The sequence below is a fragment of the Saimiri boliviensis genome, chromosome 6 (assembly GCF_048565385.1).
Source record: "Saimiri boliviensis isolate mSaiBol1 chromosome 6, mSaiBol1.pri, whole genome shotgun sequence".
In the NCBI taxonomy this organism is placed as follows: Eukaryota; Metazoa; Chordata; class Mammalia; order Primates; family Cebidae; genus Saimiri; species Saimiri boliviensis.
In genome coordinates, this window is record NC_133454.1 from 126,195,825 (window position 1) to 126,213,664 (window position 17,840).

At 52.2% G+C, this 17,840-nt stretch overlaps 1 protein-coding gene across 5 annotated transcripts in view; it reads right to left on the reverse strand.

The window, feature by feature from the left end:
• Positions 1–17,840, reverse strand: part of SPTBN2 (spectrin beta, non-erythrocytic 2) — a 46,269-nt gene that overhangs the window by 23,855 nt on the left and 4,574 nt on the right. For 2 of the 5 annotated variants that reach the window (XM_074401740.1, XM_074401741.1), the window contains exons 2-13: positions 14,759–14,849; positions 14,493–14,671; positions 9,546–9,697; positions 8,948–9,121; positions 8,110–8,201; positions 7,887–7,967; positions 7,430–7,545; positions 4,158–4,270; positions 3,823–4,010; positions 1,825–1,942; positions 1,071–1,229; positions 444–746 (exon numbers count right to left, since the gene is read on the reverse strand). In XM_074401740.1, the coding sequence (XP_074257841.1) occupies positions 444–746; positions 1,071–1,229; positions 1,825–1,942; positions 3,823–4,010; positions 4,158–4,270; positions 7,430–7,545; positions 7,887–7,967; positions 8,110–8,201; positions 8,948–9,121; positions 9,546–9,697; positions 14,493–14,649 (1,653 nt within the window). In that variant the 5' untranslated portion in view covers positions 14,650–14,671; positions 14,759–14,849. The other 3 variants (XM_039470865.2, XM_039470867.2, XM_039470864.2) reach the window with 2 other exon arrangements.

Consider the following 17,840-nt stretch of genomic DNA (forward strand, 5'->3'; position numbering starts at 1 on the left):
AGCCCCTACTCCTCGTGCTCACAGCCCACTGGCCTTCCTTCTGATCCTGAACACACCATGCTGGTCCAGGCTGAGGGCCTGTGCCGGGCTGTTCCTTCCACCCAGAATGTTCTCTCCTCACAGCTCCCGTGCTGGCTCCTGGCCACTATTCTGGTTTCGGCTTACATGGCATTTTCTCAGAGGCCTTGTCTGACCAGCCCCTCACACCACCCTGTTCCGGTTTCATCACTGGTTTTATGGCCCCTGCTCTTTTGTTTATAGAAAAGTCCGTGAGTTTTGTCATCAGCCTCCTCCATCTAGAACATGAACTCCATGAACTGGAGATGGGGCCCTGACTGGCTCATACTTCACAGAGATCAGCCGAGCAGACGAGCGAATGCACCACTATGGGGCTCCCTCGACTCTTGCTTACCCGTATCCCACCCGGCAGGCCGCACTGGTACCTTCATCTCTTCCATCCAGTCCATGAGGTAGAGCAGGTCCTGGAGCACCTTCTGCAGCTCCAGGTTGAGGAGGAGCCGCTCCCGCCGGGCAGCTACCATCTGCCGCAAGAAGTCCCAGAGCCGCGCCACGTTGTGCTGCCGAGCGGAGATGCGCTTGATGTCATGGTAGCGCTCGGCGGCCAGCTCTGCAGCCACAGCATCCACCGCCTGCACCCGGCCACTGTAGGCCACAATGTCCGTCTCGATGGCTTCATGCTTCCGCACTGCTGCCTCAACAGCCGCCAGCTCCAGCCCAAAGTTGTCCTGTGGCAGGGGCAGGGAGGGGAGGTGTGGGGACCAAGGGACAATGCTTCTGCCCGTTCCTCTGTCCCACAGGGCACTCAGGCTGCAAAATGCCAGCTCCACACGGTGGCTCTATGTTCCCTCTCTATTCCACCCCATCCTGTCTCACCAACCCTCTCTCGTCCCAGCCTCTGGCCCTTTGCTCACAGGCCTCTGGGCCTTTTTACCCACATGATGGATTTCGTGTTTCATTGTCCCCCTACCGCTTCCCTCAGGGCTTCTTATCCACCTTGTCTGTCTCCCAGTTCTGAGCAGCCTAAGCATCCCAAGAGCCTCGAGTCCTACCTGGGATACGAGGCGCTGGTTCTCGCTGAGCCAGGTCTCCCGCATAGCGGCCTTGCGGTCGAAGCGGGCGGCTAGCTGCTCTAGCTTCTCCTGGCGGATGAGCTCAGTGCGCAGGGCCAGCTCCCGCTCATGTTCCGCCTTCTCCAGCCGCTCCCAGGCCTGCGTGGTAGGGACAGGGTTAGTGGAAAGGACAGGGCGGGGAGGGTTCAGCAGGGCTGGAGGCACAGGGTAAGTCCCATGGAAGCTCCATCTGGTGGATCCATGGAATGCAATGGCTGAGACGCCTGTGTGTGGAAACAGGAAATGGCAGTGCTGGGAGTGAAGCCATGTAGAAGCTTCTGGAAAAGGGCTAAAGGAAGCAGGAGCAGTGGAAACCATCTAATTCTTTTGTGTTGGCAGGACTGTGCGTTAACCTTATTTTTACTTTTAGTAATCTTATAACATTGTGAAAAAAATAAAAGAAGGGATAGTGAGCTGGGGACAGGTTGAATAAGCTGAGGGACTTGGGGCATAATTTCCTTAAGTGACCTCATACGGAGAGTCAGACAAAGGGGCAAAGGGCCGTGTGCCTGAGAAGACAGGAGAATGACGTCTGGCACAGTGTGGGCAGCCAGGTGGAGTGTTTGAGTTTCAAGTTGGGGCAGCAGATAGCAGAGCTTGGTGAAGGTTGAGAAGGCCCTGGGTTTGGGGATGTGTGTGAGGCGTCTGGGCCAGGGGCTGCCCTGAGGGTGCGTGGCCTGTGGGTAACACGGACCTTGTTGATGTCTGAGATGAGCCGGCCCTCACGGGGTGTGTAGACCTTCTGGTTGTTGGCCCGGAGCTTGCTCTGGATGGTGAAGAGCAGCACTTCCAAGTTCCCTTTCTCGGTAAACCTGAGTCAGGAGGCCGGGTTGGGGTCAGAATTAAAGCCCACGAGGGTCACAAAGACTCTTTACTCTTCAAAATGGATGTCCTGTGTTGCCTTCCTTCTTACAAAAGCAATACAACCTCTTTGTGTGGAAGCCAGAAAATACTAATACTAGCAAACCAAAAGAACACCATTTTATTTGACTTTGAGATGGAGTCTTGCTTTGTCACCCAGGCTGGAGTGCAGTGGTGCGATCTGGGATCACTGCAACCTCTGCCTCCGGGTTCAAGTGATTCTCTTGCCTCAGCCTCCCAAGTAGCTGGAATTACAGGCATGCACTGCCACACCTGGCTAATTTTTGTATTTTTAGTAGAGACGGGGTTTCACCATGTTGGCCAGGCTGGTCTTGAACTCCTGACCTCAAGTGATCCACTCACCTTGGCCTCCCAAAGTGCTGGGATTACAGGCGCGAGCCACTGCACCCGGCCTAAATAATTCTTTTATAACCTATTTCCTCGCTTATTTTTCATGATCATCTTTCCATGTCAATAAATGCATTTCTTTAATATCCCTTTCAGTGGCTGGCCTGTGACTTATTTTTCTTTTACAGTGGTTGTGTTGGTGAACATCCTTGAAGCTATACCTTTGTTTAATGTGCGGAAGATGACTTCCTGGGTTAAAGGGTATACCTTAAATTATTCCTTGGAATGTACAGAAACAGTTGTTTCCTGGACTAATATTAGTTTCAGAGCTGAAATATATTAGCTCCAATAGAGCTCCATGACAGCATAAATGCAGACGTTTTGGCAGGTACTGAACAGAATTGCCTAAGAGCAATTACACACTTGGAACAGTTAATTGCTAAAATATAGAAATGATAAGAACCTCTGAAATTCTCATGTTACCAGCCATACCCACATTGCTGGTTGTGACTTTCCTGTCAGGTCCAGTCCCCTCTATCCCTACGCTGGGATTGGGTTACCATGACACTCCAATCAGTAATCTTATTTGATGAATTGCACTGGCTCAACACACCATAGCGATCATTTCCACAGCATAATTTTTTTTTTTTTTCTTTTTGAGACGGAGTCTTGCTCTGTCACCCAGGCTGGAGTAGAATGGTATGATGTCGGCTCACTGCAACCTCTATCTCCCAAGTTCAAATGATTCTCTTGTCTCAGCCTCCTGAGCAGCTGGGACTACAGGCATTTGCCACCATGCCCAGCTATTATTTTTGTATTCTTAGTAGACACAGGATTTTACAATGTTGGCCAGGCTGGTCTTGAACTCCCAACATCAGTAGAGATAGGGTTTCACCATGTTGGCCAGACTGGTTTCTGGTGATCCACTTGGCCTCCAAAAGTGCTGGGATTATAGGTGTGAGCTACCAAGCCCAGCCCGTAGCATGATATTTTTTTTTTTTTTTTGAGACGGAGTTTCGCTCTTGTTACCCAGGCTGGAGTGCAATGGTGTGATCTTGGCTCACCGCAACCTCCGCCTCCTGGGTTCAGGCAATTCTCTTGCCTCAGCCTCCTGAGTAGCTGGGATTACAGGCACGCGCCACCACGCCCAGCTAATTTTTTGTATTTTTAGTAGAGACAGGGTTTCACCATGTTGACCAGGATGGTCTCAATCCCTTGACCTCGTGATCCACCCACCTCGGCCTCCCAAAGTGCTGGGATTACAGGCTTGAGCCACCGCGCCCAGCCCGGCATGATTTTTAAGAATGGCTAATCATTAAAAAATTTTATTTTGTAACAAGTATGTTGTTTGGATGCTTCTGGCACGGATAATCTCTGCTGCATTCCTGTATTGCCAAATTTCCCTCCTGGAAGGCTGCCCTAATTTAGGCTTCCTCTTGTGGGAGCACAGTTTAGGGCAGGGTGGGGCCCAGGGGACACCTACTTGGGCGGCTTCTCCACAGTGCGGTAGGAATTGAAGGACTGCAGCTGGTTCTGGACCCCACTCAGGGAGTTGGCCAGCTGCCTGTCATTGAGGGTCACAATCGTTTGCTCGATCCACTGTAGCAGCTCGGAGGCCAGGGACTCGTACTTCTCCACCAGGCGCTCTGCCTCCATGGCGTGGTCCAGCACCTGTGAGACAGAAGACAGGGACATGGCAGGCCCAGCCACAAGGTCCCTGGCCCAGTCCTGCAGCTCTACCCTGCCCCTGCACTGGGGGAGTAAGACCCCTGGGCCGGGCCTCCGCTGGCTTTTACACCTACTGCTCATGGACAATACCTTGCCAATTCTCTTGCCTTCTACTGCCAGGGCCTTCATCTTGGAGAAGTAATGGTAGTAAGTAGCCACATAGGTAATGATTGACTTCTCATCTGGCTGGTCCACATTCACATCTGCAAGAGAGGACTATTCGGGTCAGGCCTCACTTACCCCAAACCTGGGGCCCGCCCAGTCCTGCAAGGCTGACATCTCTCCATCCCCTTTTAGAGCAAAATGACAACTCAGCCATTCAAATTAAAAGGGCACCAAAAAGCTCACCTTTTTTCCCCCTTCTCCTGGAAACAAGAAGGGCCCTCCAAGCAGAGCACAAACCCCAGAAGCACAAGAAGGCTTTTATCCAGAGTTCCCCATGGAGACAAAATTAGTTGTTTGGAGAAGAAAAGAAACAGCATTCCTATGTGGGGATGGATCACGGACTTTTAGGCTGGAACAATGTCTAAGATGTCAATGGAGGCCAGGTGTGGTGGCTCACACCTATAATACCAGCACTTTGGGAGGCTGAGGCAGGCAGATCACGAGGTCAGGAGTTTGAGACAATCCTGGCCAACATGGTAAAACCCCGTCTCTACTAAAAACACAAAAATTAGTTGGGCGTGGTGACATGCACCTGTAGTCCCAGTTACTCGGAAGGCAGAGGCAAGAGAATCACTTGAACCCAGGAGGTAGAGGTTGCAGTCAGCCGAGATCGTGCCACTGCACTCCAACCTGGCAACAGAGAGAAACTCTATTGCAAAAAAATAAAAAAAAGATGTCAATGGATTCAGGGGCAACAGAACAGAGGGTATGAACTAAGTCTCCTGAACTTAAGATGCTCAAGGCATTCGGGACTGTGATCCCCACAGCACAGTGGGGACAGAGGCCAGCTCTCAGCATCATTTCCAGGTGTGATCATGCCATATCTAACCTCAATCCCAAAACTCAGCTGTGGGCCCAAGGAGGGGAGTGTCTTTCAAGCTGATTAGCTTCCACCACACAACCGAGGCTGACCATGACCTGAAATCTGTGGGTTCTCTTAAACAGGCCAAATTTTATCCTAAAGGTAAGATTATGAGACCAGAAGCCTCTGCCCATTTCTGGAAACATGCAGGCAGGCAGAAGCCACTGAAGTCATCTCGGAAAGCTGCAGAACACTTATTTCCAGGTTCTGCATTACAGCCATGCTCCCCAGAGGCTCTCCAAGGAGCACTGCATGTAGTCTATGTCTGTCTGTCACTAGCTCACTGACACATGTCATTCTGGAATAAAAGGTCCCAGGTGATAGGACTACAGGTAGGATGGAAAACAGGGAGAAAATGGCCAACACCAAAAACCACCCACGGACTTTAAGGAGCACCTCCAGCAGAGGAGTCACCGGGTTCTTCTCTCCTCCCTATTCTGGCTGCACCAAGATTGGTCTCCACTCTCCCAGAGACAGCGGAGGAGACAGGCTGCCTGAATGCCAATCTCAGCTCCATCCGCCGGAGGACCTGGGCAAGTTGCTTACCCTTTATAGACCCCCATCTTCTCTTCTATAAACTAAGGATAACAACAATACTGATTTCAAAGGGGTATTGTGAAGATTAATTAAAGCATGTCAAGCGCAGAACCAGATACCGAATAAGAGCCCTGTTACTGATCTCATCAGCATTATGACCAGAAGCACAGGAACCAATCAGCAGGGTCAGCTGACCACAGGCCAGTTCTGGGTGAGAGTGCAAGGTCATAGAGCTTAAGTTTTTTTCTTAAAAATTGTTTTTAAAAAATAGAGACGAGTCGGCCGGGCACGGTGGCTCAAGCCTGTAATCCCAGCACTTTAGGAGGCCGAGGCGGGTGGATCACGAGGTCAAAAGATCGAGACCATCCTGGTCAACATGGTGAAACCCTGTCTCTACTAAAAATACAAAAAATTAGCTGGGCGTGGTGGCGCATGCCTGTAATCCCAGCTACTCAGGAGGCTGAGGCAGGAGAATTGCCTGAACCCAGGAGGCGGAGGTTGCGGTGAGCCGAGATCGCGCCATTGCACTCCAGCCTGGGTAACGAGAGCAAAACTCCGTCTCAAAAAAAAAAAAAAAAAAATAGAGACGAGTCTCACTGTTGCCCAGGCTGGAGTACAGTGGCTGTTGATAGGTATGATCTCACTACTGATCAGCATGAGAGTTTTGACCTGCTCCATTCTGAATGGACTGGTTCACTCCTCCTTAGACAACCTGGTGGTTGCCTGCTCCCAGGAAGTCACCAATGCTGAATGTAGTGTGGACACCTGATCAGCATAGCCCACTGCAGCCTAGAACTCCTGGGCTCAAGTGATCCTCCCCCATCAGCCTCCCTAGCAGCTAGGACTATAAGCAGGTGCCACCGTGTGGCCAGCAACATGTAGCTTAATTTAGAATCCTAGAATTTTAGAAGGGCTCTCAGAGACCAATTCTCTCTTTTAAGAGATGAGGGACCGGGTGTGGTGGCTCACGCCTGTAATCCCAGCACTTTGGGAGGATGAGGTGGGTGGATCATGAGGTGAGGAGATTGAGACCATCCTGGCTAACATGGTGAAACCTCATCTCTACTAAATATACAAAAACTTAGCTGGGCATGGTGGCATGTGCCTATAGTCCCAGCTACTCAGGAGGCTGAGGCAGGAGAATTGCTTGAACCCGGGAGGCGGAGGTTGCGGTGAGCCAAGATCGTGTCATTGCACAACAAGAGCGAAACGCTGTCTCAAAAAAAAAAAAAAAAAAAAAAGAAAAAAAAAGAGAGATGAGGAAACTGAGTCACAGAGAGGCTAGCCACTGGCTCCAAGCCACAAAGCTCCTCGGTGCTCTGCCTGGGATACAACCCATAGCCCAGGGCTCTTTCTGTCACTGGGCTGCCTTTCTTCCTACCTACAGCCTTTTTCCAAAAGAACTGAGAAATGATTTTCATACCATAAAATTCACCCTTTTAATGTATATAATTCAGAGGTTTTCAGTGTGGAAAAAAAAAATATATATGTATATATTTAGGGGGGCAGTAATGGGGTCTCACTGTGTTCCAGGCTACTCCTGGGCTCAAGCAATCCTCTTCCCTTGGCCTCCCAAAGTGCTGGGTGTGAGCTACCACGCCTGGCTGGTTTTTAGTATATTTACAAGGTTGTGTAACCATCACCACCATCTAATTCCAGAACATTTTCTTCCCCCAACAAAGCCGCCCCTGTATCAGTCGGTGGTCACTCCATGTCTTTCCTCCTCATCCCCTGGCAACCCCTGATCCACCTCCTGTGTCGACCCTGCCACCTCTTTTTCACATAGCTCTGGCCCCACCTTCAGGATCCAGCAGCTTGGTAAGTCCCAGCTCCTTTTCAGCTACATTAAATGCATTCTGCAGATTGTAGTGTGCATTACACTTCTTCAGGGACTCAAAATCCAGCAGGTCTGGCCTGGGTGGGGAGGCAAAACAGAAGGAATCAGAAACATCTGAGATCATAAAGAGGAAGGGGAAACCCACTCCAATCTTTATCCCTAAGTCACCGACCCAATTTTGTCCAGAAGTAGCATCCCAAACCCACACTGCTGCTCGCAGCCCCTCCCGGAACTGCCTCCCCTGCTTCCCATCACAGCGCTCTGTGCAGCCCTGCACCCCCACGTTCTGGTTCTGCTCCGAGCGCTGTTCCTTCCTTCTGACTGTTGTGCAGCTCAGCTCATCTCTGTCTACACATGTGCCCCCTAGGTCACTAGCCGACCCAGCACTCTGCTGCATCTGCTAACCCTATCTTCTCACCGGTGTTTATGCACGATGGCGTTGAAGGCTAGTCCATCTCTCCAGCTGGTGGTGAAGTTGTGTACATTGACGTTGGGATACCTATAAACAGAGATCCGGATAATGGTGAGTAGGGCCGAGCCCTGGTCTGACTCCAGGGCAGTCATCAGCTCATCGTTCCTGGAGCCTAGCACAGCCTTGGGGTCGCTGACCCTCCAGTACCTTATGCCCGGGACATCCTTACCCTGCGGTCTTCATCTGGCACCACAGAAGCAAGGCATCCTTGGCCGACTTCTTCTCCTTGTTGTCTTCTGTCTCCACACTGATGTCTTGGATCTAGGAAGGAAGCAAGCAGGGTCCTCACTCCCTGGACAGGAATTCCTGGTGTTATCAGAGATGCTCAGCTAAATGTCAGAAAATCGCTCTTTTGACTGTGGTAAGGCAAGGGACCACAAAACACTGGGTGCAAGAGATCTGAGGCAGCAGATTAGGGTAGGATGCTGGAGAATGGGTGTGCCCCTGAGTGGAAGGTGCTGGTTCCTCCAGGCAGGGAACTCTGCAGGCAGAGGAGTGAACATTTTCTGAGAGCCGGCTCTCCAAAGGGAAGCTGATAGAGCCGGGGATGGAAAGGGGTGATCGGGAACGCTGTGACGGCATGAGGATACTGGGGCATGGGAAGGAGGAGGGTGATTGTTCCACTGGGGGAGGCCAGCAGAGTTTATGGAAGGGGATTGGGGCTGGTGACCAGACCCTCTGAAGTTCCCAAACCCTCTGTGGTGAATGACCAGTTTGTAAAACTTCTAGTCCCTTGTGGACCAACCTGTAGTCCTATTGCCTATGACCAATATACAGACCAGCACAAGGGAACTTGCCATAGGGGTTTAACATTCACCCAGACTGGTTTCTACCCTGTTGAAGGAGGGGAGTCCACTGATCTGTGCTTGGATAGCGCCGCAATGGCAACTGCTACACAAGGTTCTAGATCCTTCGTCTTTGCGTTTGTTGTGTCATGGGCCAGCAGTAACAGTTTGCAGTGCAAAACCGATGCAGGAATCTCACCGTGTGACAGTGTGCTGGGGTACCTGGAATCGAAGGATGATGGTCCAGACCAGCCCAAGGGTCAGGCGGTGGTTTCCATCCACGATGTCATGGGAGCCCATGTTTTCCAAGTGCACTTTTTGCTCCTTGAGGAACTGCAGTGCCTTGTCCACGTTCTCCAGGCAGTGGATCCGCATGCGGCCCTTTGTGGGCTTTGGCTGTGGAGGGACGGGGGCGCGATGGCACGGGACTGTGGGTTTCTGCCTCCTTCCCCAGCCTTCCCAGGGCCTGGGTTTGCACACCTTCCCCATGACCTCCCTCAGTAACATGGGCACAGCCCCAGGGCTGGAGCCAAAGCTGAGGTTACAGATAAGGCTTGGGCAGATTAAGATTCCCAAGGGAATTAATTGCACCCAGAGTAGGTGGGAGAAGAAATGTTTTCAATGGGGCCACTGTTCCTGTCTCCATGAAGCAATGCTTCTACATAATCCAAGTGGCAAAGCCTCCTGAAATGATCCCATCCTCTGGGCAGAGGGAGCCACTGCTTCCCGCCCTGTGCTGGCACTCTGAGGGCTGTTTCCCCAGCTGGTTCCCTTGGCTACTTTTCTGAGGTCCCCTCTTCCCTTCCTGACCATGGCTCACCAGTGTCTCTCCTGAGAGCACCTCGAGGAGCCTCAGCAGGTTGCGCCCATCCCGGAGGTCACTGTACAGGTCCCCCACCCGGCACGTGACCCGGGCCAGGTGCGAGTTCACCCACTTGGTGAAGGTTTTCTTCTGCACGGCTTCTCGCTCATCTGTGGTGGCAACATGGGGTTATTTCTGTCCTTCGAGTTCAGTATGCCTGCTTCTAAACACCAGTTGGCAGGGGTGGGAAATGGGAAGTGAGGTCCTCTAAGGAGGAGGAAGGGAAGGAAGGTGACCGGGAGGAAAACCCGTAACTTTGAATGAGCTCATAAGCAAGGTAGAGAAGAAAGATGAAAGACAGAAAATAGGCTTTGAGAAGAAAGGATGAAGACATCGGAAGCCGTGGGACATGCAGGGAGGGGCTGGGACATGAATGAGTCGTGTAAGTGGTGGAACGCTGGTCAAGTGACTTCATCCATCAGAGCCCCAATGTCCTCATCTGTAAAATGGGAATGTTATTTTCTACTTCAATAGGTCATTGTGTTGATTGAATGAGATAAGATATATAAAACACCTAGTTGGTGCCTGGCACAAAATGGCTCCTTGGTGAATGGCTGTTATAAAGCAGTGTGATCTGACCTGAAGGAAAGCAAGAGCCGCCTGGGGCGGGTGGGAGGTATGGCTGTTCTCTTTTGGTTGCGGACAAAGGAGTGGGTGTGGGCTAAAATTATAGCAGCAGCTCTTCCAAGTGGTCATTAGGACTTGGCGGTATAGAGTCTGCAGGCCTCCTGAGTCAGCTTACTGTCCTTGGATAACTTAGAGAAAAGGCAGGCCCCTCTGCTTTGGGGGCTGGGGATGGTACATTCAGCTGGTTTCAAGGGGATCCAGTTCCAGGATGTAAATACCCCATTGCTCAGAAGAACAGGATGTTGAGAGTTGGGAATTGGGAAAACAGTGAGCCCAGGAAATATGAGGGGGAAAAGCCAGGCAGAGTTAGGCACCAACCTCCAAAAAAATTAGGCAATGCCCTGCTGCCCAGTCCACGGTGGCAGGGGGAGCTACTGAAGAGGGGAAGTAAGTATTAGAAAAATAAAAATTAAGAATATTCTAAGTGACAAAGTGAAGGCATCAGAAGCTGCTTTGGTGATGAGAATTTCTGCCACTTCCCCAGAGAGAGCCCTGTGCAAGGACCCAACCCAAGTGGCTGGGGTCTGAAGAGTCACTTTTGCTCCCATCTTAGCATCAGCATCTCAGAAACCGGAAAGACTCATCCCTTAATCTCACATTCCTAAACACCTCACCCATAAGACACAGCAACACACCCATGTCACTCCCTGTCTCTTACCTTCAGCCACTGTACTGGCACCAAACCTGGGGTCCTAGCAATGACGTGAGACAGCCCCATGTTCCCCAGCACCCATGAAACCAAGGGAGCCTTGGTGCTTCCTGGCAGGTCTGAGCCCGGGGGTGGGGGGCAGGGAGGGGAGCCTAGAACACAGGCCATTGCTAGATCCAGGGGACTGCCATGCGGCTGGGCACCCTGAGGTGAGGCCATTTTGGCACACAGGCAGAAGACACAGAAGTAGTGGCACCTAGAAGGACAATGGGCAAAGCCAAGCACCAGAAACAAAGTGTCACATCACAAGACGTCCACAGCATCCCTAGATCCTTACACACATACACAACAGTGACTCCCAGAAACACACCTAAGTGCTTGTGCCAGAGTGAACACACACCTGCTCAGACATCTACCTGGGCCTGTTTGCACAAATCCTCTCTCCTTCGAGACACTCCTCTCTGCTTCCAGACACACTGTATCCTTGCACACATTCAGATGCCTGCTCAGAAGCCCAGAAAACACCATCTCCAGGTCCCTGGGCCTGGCTCACTCCTCCTCCTCCCCTACCTGCCCTGGTGGGTGCTCTACTGACAGATCCAGATCTGCCTCAGAGGCACTGCTGGGGCCTCCCCGGTGCTGGCACCCCTGAGCCCCCTATGGCTGGTTGCCTTTGCTCCACGCAGCACCTCGAGGCCCGGCAGTCACACCCACCCACGTCATCATACACGGCCCCTGCCAGCGGGTCCAAGCCTTTCCCCATTCTGTTGACATCCGTGTATTTTCCGGCCTCTTGTAATTATCCCCTCTAAGCTGTATCACGTTGTCTCCCAACACAAACACTGGCATCACACCGTGTCCCGTGCAGGGTCCTCAGCTCCGGCCACTCTCGTCACACCCAGATCCCTGTCACCCAGGTTCAGCTGCCCCCACAGGGACCTTGGGCCTTACCTTGCAGCTGTTTGAAGCGTCCTTCCAGCACACTGGCATACTGAGCAGGGTTGATGAAAGCAGCTGGTGAGAGCAGGAGGCCCCCGGGATTCTGGGCCCCTTCCACAGCCTCATAATAAAATTCGCTGGCCCCATGAAGGCCATTCCCATGCACCCTGCTCACTCCATTCCCATTCATGCTGCCAACTGCTGGCTACAGAGCCCAGGGCCCAGAGTCCATGCTCCCTGTAGGCAGGGGGCCAGTTTCTGTTCCCCAGTGGGACCTCAGGCTGGAGTCCAGGGTCAGAATTTGGGAATGGTGGGAATTTCAAGGAGTGGCAAAAGGAGCTACGGGATGTCCCAAGCTCCTGAGACAGTGAGTGGGGCACACCTGGCTGTGGCGAGAGGAGACGGAGGCGGCTCCAGACAAACAGGTTGGACGGTATTGGGGAGGGGAGGGAGGTGGAGCGTGGCCAGCGGGGCAGGGCCAGGCCCTGCGGGGCGGCGGCAGAGGGCACTGGAGCACCTCCGACACCCGCCCTTCAAGCCCCAAGTTACTTAAGAATACTCAAGATCCACGAGGGGTCCCCCAATGCAAACTCCTGTTTCCCAAAGGTTTGCAGGTATGTCGAGGGCAACCTCACTCTGGCTGACTGGGAGGTCATTCTCCAGGACCTGTGAGCTTTGAGTCCCAGCTCAGAAACAGACAAAGAGGAATCTGGAAACGAGGAGATCCTTGAAGAGGAAAAGGCAGGCACTGTGTGAGGCATTTTCTTTCACTCCCTCGCCTGTGAAATGGGCACTGTTACCATCCTTTCCACTTGTTTATCACCACCTCCAGTGCCAGCCCCTGCCCTGCCCTCCAGCTCCCCAGGGCCCTCCTCCACCAGGCCATCCTGGCCCCCAGACACCCTGCTGCTGGGCACATCTTCCAGGTGCCCTTCTACCTCACTCTGGGCTTCAGCACTTGTCATGTGCAGCCCACACTTGCCCCTCCCCATTTTCATTCATTCAGTGTTTATTTGATACCTACTGGTTGGAGGCACAGTGCTAGGCAAAACCCATGCAGAGCTGCCTCTTTGAGAGCCCAGTTTAGTGATGGAGATAAACACCCAATGAGAGCACGAGGTGGCACAGAGGTGTGCACAGACCCGGTGACAGCCCTGGGTGGCACGTGTTATATGCAACCAGACATGGTGACAGTCCTGGGTGGTATGTGTCCCATGTACACAGGCATGGTGACAGTCCTAGGTGGCATGTGTCCTATGTACACAGGCATGGTGACAGTCCTGGGTGGCACGTATCCTGTGCCCAGGCATGATGACAATCCCGGGTGGCACTTGTCACATGTGCAGACATGGTGGGTGGCACATGTTGTACACACATAGACATGATGACAGTTCTAGAGGCTATGAATTCAAAACCAGGGTGCCAGGAACACTTCCTCCAAAGACATGACATTCTCCATAACACACACCTTCTGTCTTCTCTGATCTATAGACACACTAAAAGGAGTGTTTCACAGCTGGCCTGAAGACCCAACCAGAACGACAGAGAGGCCCAGGAGAAAATGGGAAGGGGTCTGGGGAAGCTATGGCTGCCACAAGGGGGTCCTCAGACTGGTGCTGAGCTGGCTCAAAAGAATCACCTGGGGAGCTTTTGAAATCCTGAGTTCTGGACCAAGATTCTAACTCACTGTGTCTAGGGAGGGGCTTAGAAACCTGTATTTGTGAAAAATATCCCTGGGTGATCCTGTAAAACATGTGGGCAGGTTTGGGAACCACCCCCTTGGAGTCTCTCCTCTTCTAGGGGCCAACCCCACCGCCACTGGGAGCACCACCTCTTGGTGAGAGTAGGTGGGGCCTCTTAGACTGGGCTTGGCTGGGCTGGGCTGGGTGGCCAGCAGGTTAATGGCAATGACAAGGGTGGGATGGAGGAGGAAGCCAGACGGGGTGGGTGGCCTTGGGGTGTGTGCGTGACTCAGCCCCACGCCAGCCACTGGTGGTGTCAGGTGGCAGCCGCGCTCTTGTTGCCATGACAACTCCTCCCCCGGAAGACAGGGAGGCCGTCCGACAAGTTTCTGCTCAGAGCAGGACAGCCCAGGCCCCAGGCCCCAGGCCGAAGGGAAGGGTAGGGGCCAAGCCAGGCAGTGAGCACACCTGGGAGAAAAGGCGGCAGCTGCAGAACAGCAGCCGGTGGAGGGAACCTGCTTCAGGGACCATGCAGATGAGATAATGGGAGTAACAGGCGGCAGGTGGAAGGAACAGGTGGGGAAGGAGAGGAGGGATAATAGGCTGGGAACAGGTGTGGGAAATGACAGTGGAAATCAAGGAAGACATAACAAGGGCATGAAAGGTAAGGGAGAGGTGGGCGGAGACAGGAGTGGCAAGAGTGAGAGTGCAGAAAAATGAAGGGACATGACCTGGGGGCTGAGGCCAGAGACAGAAGCTGTTTTAGTCAGCTCCGCCAGTCCAGGAGTCAGTGCAGCATCTCTATGCTTGCAGGAAGGGGCTGAGGAAGGTTCTGAATGGCAGGAAGGCTGTTCTTGAGGCTGGATTTGGGGACCAGGGACTTGATAGGGTGCTCTGGGTCTCCCACTTAGAAAAGTCAGTCTTCCCATAAAGTTAAAGAGCTCTTCATAACAAGCTGACAAAGCCTCCTCCAGCATCCCCACCGCCCCGGCTGTCCCCTAACCTTACCTGCCAGGGCCTTAATGCGTGACCTCTCAAAGAGGCGGGCCGAGCTGCTGTCATTGTCCCAGTCTGAGTCAGGAAGGTCCCAGCGGTTGTTGATGTCACTGTACTGGCCCTGGATCTCCAAGCTGTCAAAGTCTGTGGGTGACAGAGTGCTGCTCATGGTGATGGGTGGCTTCCTGCTCCTGCAAGGAGAATGTGGCTGGTGAGGGGCGTCCGGGGACCACCAAGCCCTCCCCCCACCACCAGATCCTTCTGTTTTCCTGCCCTACCTGTGCCCTGTTCTCCTTGTGGCCAGAGGCTGTGGTTGGTTGCCTGGTAGAAATCAGCCCCCAGGGGGAGAGGGGAAGCCACTGGAGAAGCCTGGGGACAGGAATGCATCAGAGGCACAGAAAGTGAAGCAGGAAGGAAGCTCAGAGCAATGCAGTGGGCAAGAAAGGATCCAAGGGCCTCAGGCCACAGAGGGAGAGGTTGGGGGGGTGCTGAAAGGAGTAGTGGGCTTTAGTGCTTCAGACCGCAGTGTGCAGCCCAGGGTAATGCAGGCAGCACATATGAGGCCCCTTGGGCAAAAATGACCAGTAAGTGGCACTCCTTCCTTCTACAAACTGTCCCGAGCCCGTGATCAGCCCAAGATGGCCTCCTATACCATGTAGGCAATTTGAGATGAAAAGACCCAGATTCTGCTCTTGAGCTAAGAGAAAGCTATGATACACCAGTAAGACCGATGCACTGTTTGGCAAGTATGGATATACCAGGAAGATTGAGGCGCTGTTTGGCAAGTGCCCAGGAGTTCAGAGGAGGACACAGTATGGTTCTCTCCCCTTTGTTTCCTTTGGTTTGCCAGAGAGAATGTTAGTACATACTCAATAAATGTCAGCAGTGACATGTCCCTGCCATTGACATGCATCATCCCACCATAACTTCCTACGGGGTGAGAGCCCACTGTCATCTCTGTTTTACAGATGAGGAAGTGGCACAAAAGACATTAAGCTGGCCAGGAACAGTGGCTCACGCCTGTAATCCCAGCACTTTGGGAGGTTGGGACAGGAGAATCGCTTGAACTCGGGAGGCAGAGGCTGCAGTGAGCTAAGACTGTGCCATTCCGCTCCAGCCTGAGTGAGACAGAGTGAGACTCCACCTCAGGAAAAAAAAAGACATTAAGTTACTGAGGTCACGCAGCTGGAAGAAACAGTGCTGGGTTTTGAAAAGTTCTTTTTGACTCTGGGAGACATGTTCTTTTTTTTTTTTTTTTTTTTGAGATGGAGTTTCGCTCTTGTTACCCAGGCTGGAGTGCAATGGCTCGATCTCGGCTCACCTCAACCTCCGAGGCCTCCTGGGTTCAAGCAATTCTCCTGCCTCAGCCTCCCTAGTAGCTGGGAATACAGGTGTGCGCCACCATGCCCAGCTAATTTTTGTATTTTTAGTAGACAGGGTTTCACCATGTTGACCAGGATGGTCTCGATCTCTTGACCTCGTGATCCACCCGCCTCGGCCTCCCAAAGTGCTGGGATTACAGGCGTGAGCCACCGCGCCCGGCATGGGAGACGTGTTCTTAATCGCAGCCTCTTGGACAGAGAACATACATCATTTGCTCAACCATCCTGGAGGCCTTTAGTGCTCCCCAGATGGATGAGCAGCCATGGCTCCCGTCTAGGGCCCAGGCTGGGGAAATGTGGACCACGCAGGCTCACCAACACCAGCACTACTTCCGGCTCTAACTTATGCAAACACACTCTGTCCTCAAAACTAACAAATGAGGTTCAGAATAGCTGCTGTGGATTAAAAAAAAAAAAAAAAACCCTCTGCTGTCCAAAGTTCTTGTGTAATTCAGCATTCAGCAGCCATTCAAGAGAAAGAAGAGGGGACTGGGTCTGTAACTTTAACAAAACTGCCAATTCTGCATTTCTTCCCAGCCCTACTTCCTAGAACCAGGTCTGCAGTCTTGGCAGTCTCTGGTTCTGGAAAGGAAGGAGGTACGGAGAAGAGAGAAGTGATGGGTTGGTTGGTGAGACTCAGGTAGGTGGTAAGACCCATGGGCACACAAAGGCAGAACCTGGCTTCCATCATTAACTGGTTCCATGAAGCTGAACCTGACCTGCTTGAAGGCCATGGTTGTGTGCCCCTCCTCTTTCTCCTAAAGAGAAAATGTGTGCAAGGATTTTTCTTGGGAGGAGCATTAATGAGCTGCAAGGGAGCTAAGGTCTAAGGTTTGTAGATTTGGCCTTTAAATTCCCTGTAGAAGGAAAGGGAGCTTAATTTCTACTAACCCTGGGACTCTTCTCATTCAAAATCCACCATTTCTCCCCACAGATTCTCTGGATTTGTTCTGTAAATATTTATATAAAAATACATTCTAGGGCAGAGTTGAATCACCCTGAGCAAAGAATGCTGCGGGCAAGGCATGACCTGAACTAGAATCATCTAATAGTCTCAGCTGCTAGATGGGAAAGTAGTCCACACCTCAGGACCAAGTCTAATTCCACTTCCTCTGATTAGTGCTTCCTAACTGGCAGCCATACTTATGCTCAGCCCTGAGATGGACATCGCCAGCACTCAAACTCTTCCTGCACAGACCTGCCCACAAAAACGCCTACACCCAAGTCCCGCCCTGCTCCCACTTCGGTTTCCATGACCCCTTTTTCTTTTACCAGGAGTCACAAACTTACCAAGGCTAGCACCCAGGAGTGTTTTGCTGGGCCAATAAGCTATTTTTAAATGACTGACTTTTTGGCCGGGTGCAGAGGCTCACGTCTGTAATCCCAGCACTTTGGAAGGTCAAGGCGGGTGGATCACCTGAGGTCAAGAGTTCGAGAGCAGCCTGACCAGTAAGGCAAAACGCTATTTCTATTAAACATACAAAAAATCAGCTGGGCATGGTAGCAGGTTCTTGTTGTCCCAGTTACTTAAGAGGCTGAGACAGGCAAATTGCTTGAACCTGGGAGAAGGAGGTTGCAGTGAGCCGAGATTGTGCCACTGTACTCCAGCCCAGGCCACAGAGTGAAACTTGTCTCAAAAGAAAAAAAGACTGATTTTGGATTCCTTATGTGGGTCTGCACTATCTCTCTACAGGCCCGGCCACTTCACTTACCTATGTTACCTCCCTGGCCCTAAATGCTGAGGTTTGCACACCCTGCCTCCTATCTTTGTATTTCACAAAGAGCAGAAACTCAAAGAAGCTAACCATCTGATGCTGTCTCCAAACTACAGTATCTCTGAGGCCCCTGTAAGCTGCACAGAACCTAAACATGACTGCTTTGGCTTATTTTGGGGGCTCCAACTTGGTCCTCCCAAGGGAAGGGGGAGACAACCCTGGCCTTCAAGCAGGTCAGGTTCAGCTTCATGGAACCAGTGAAT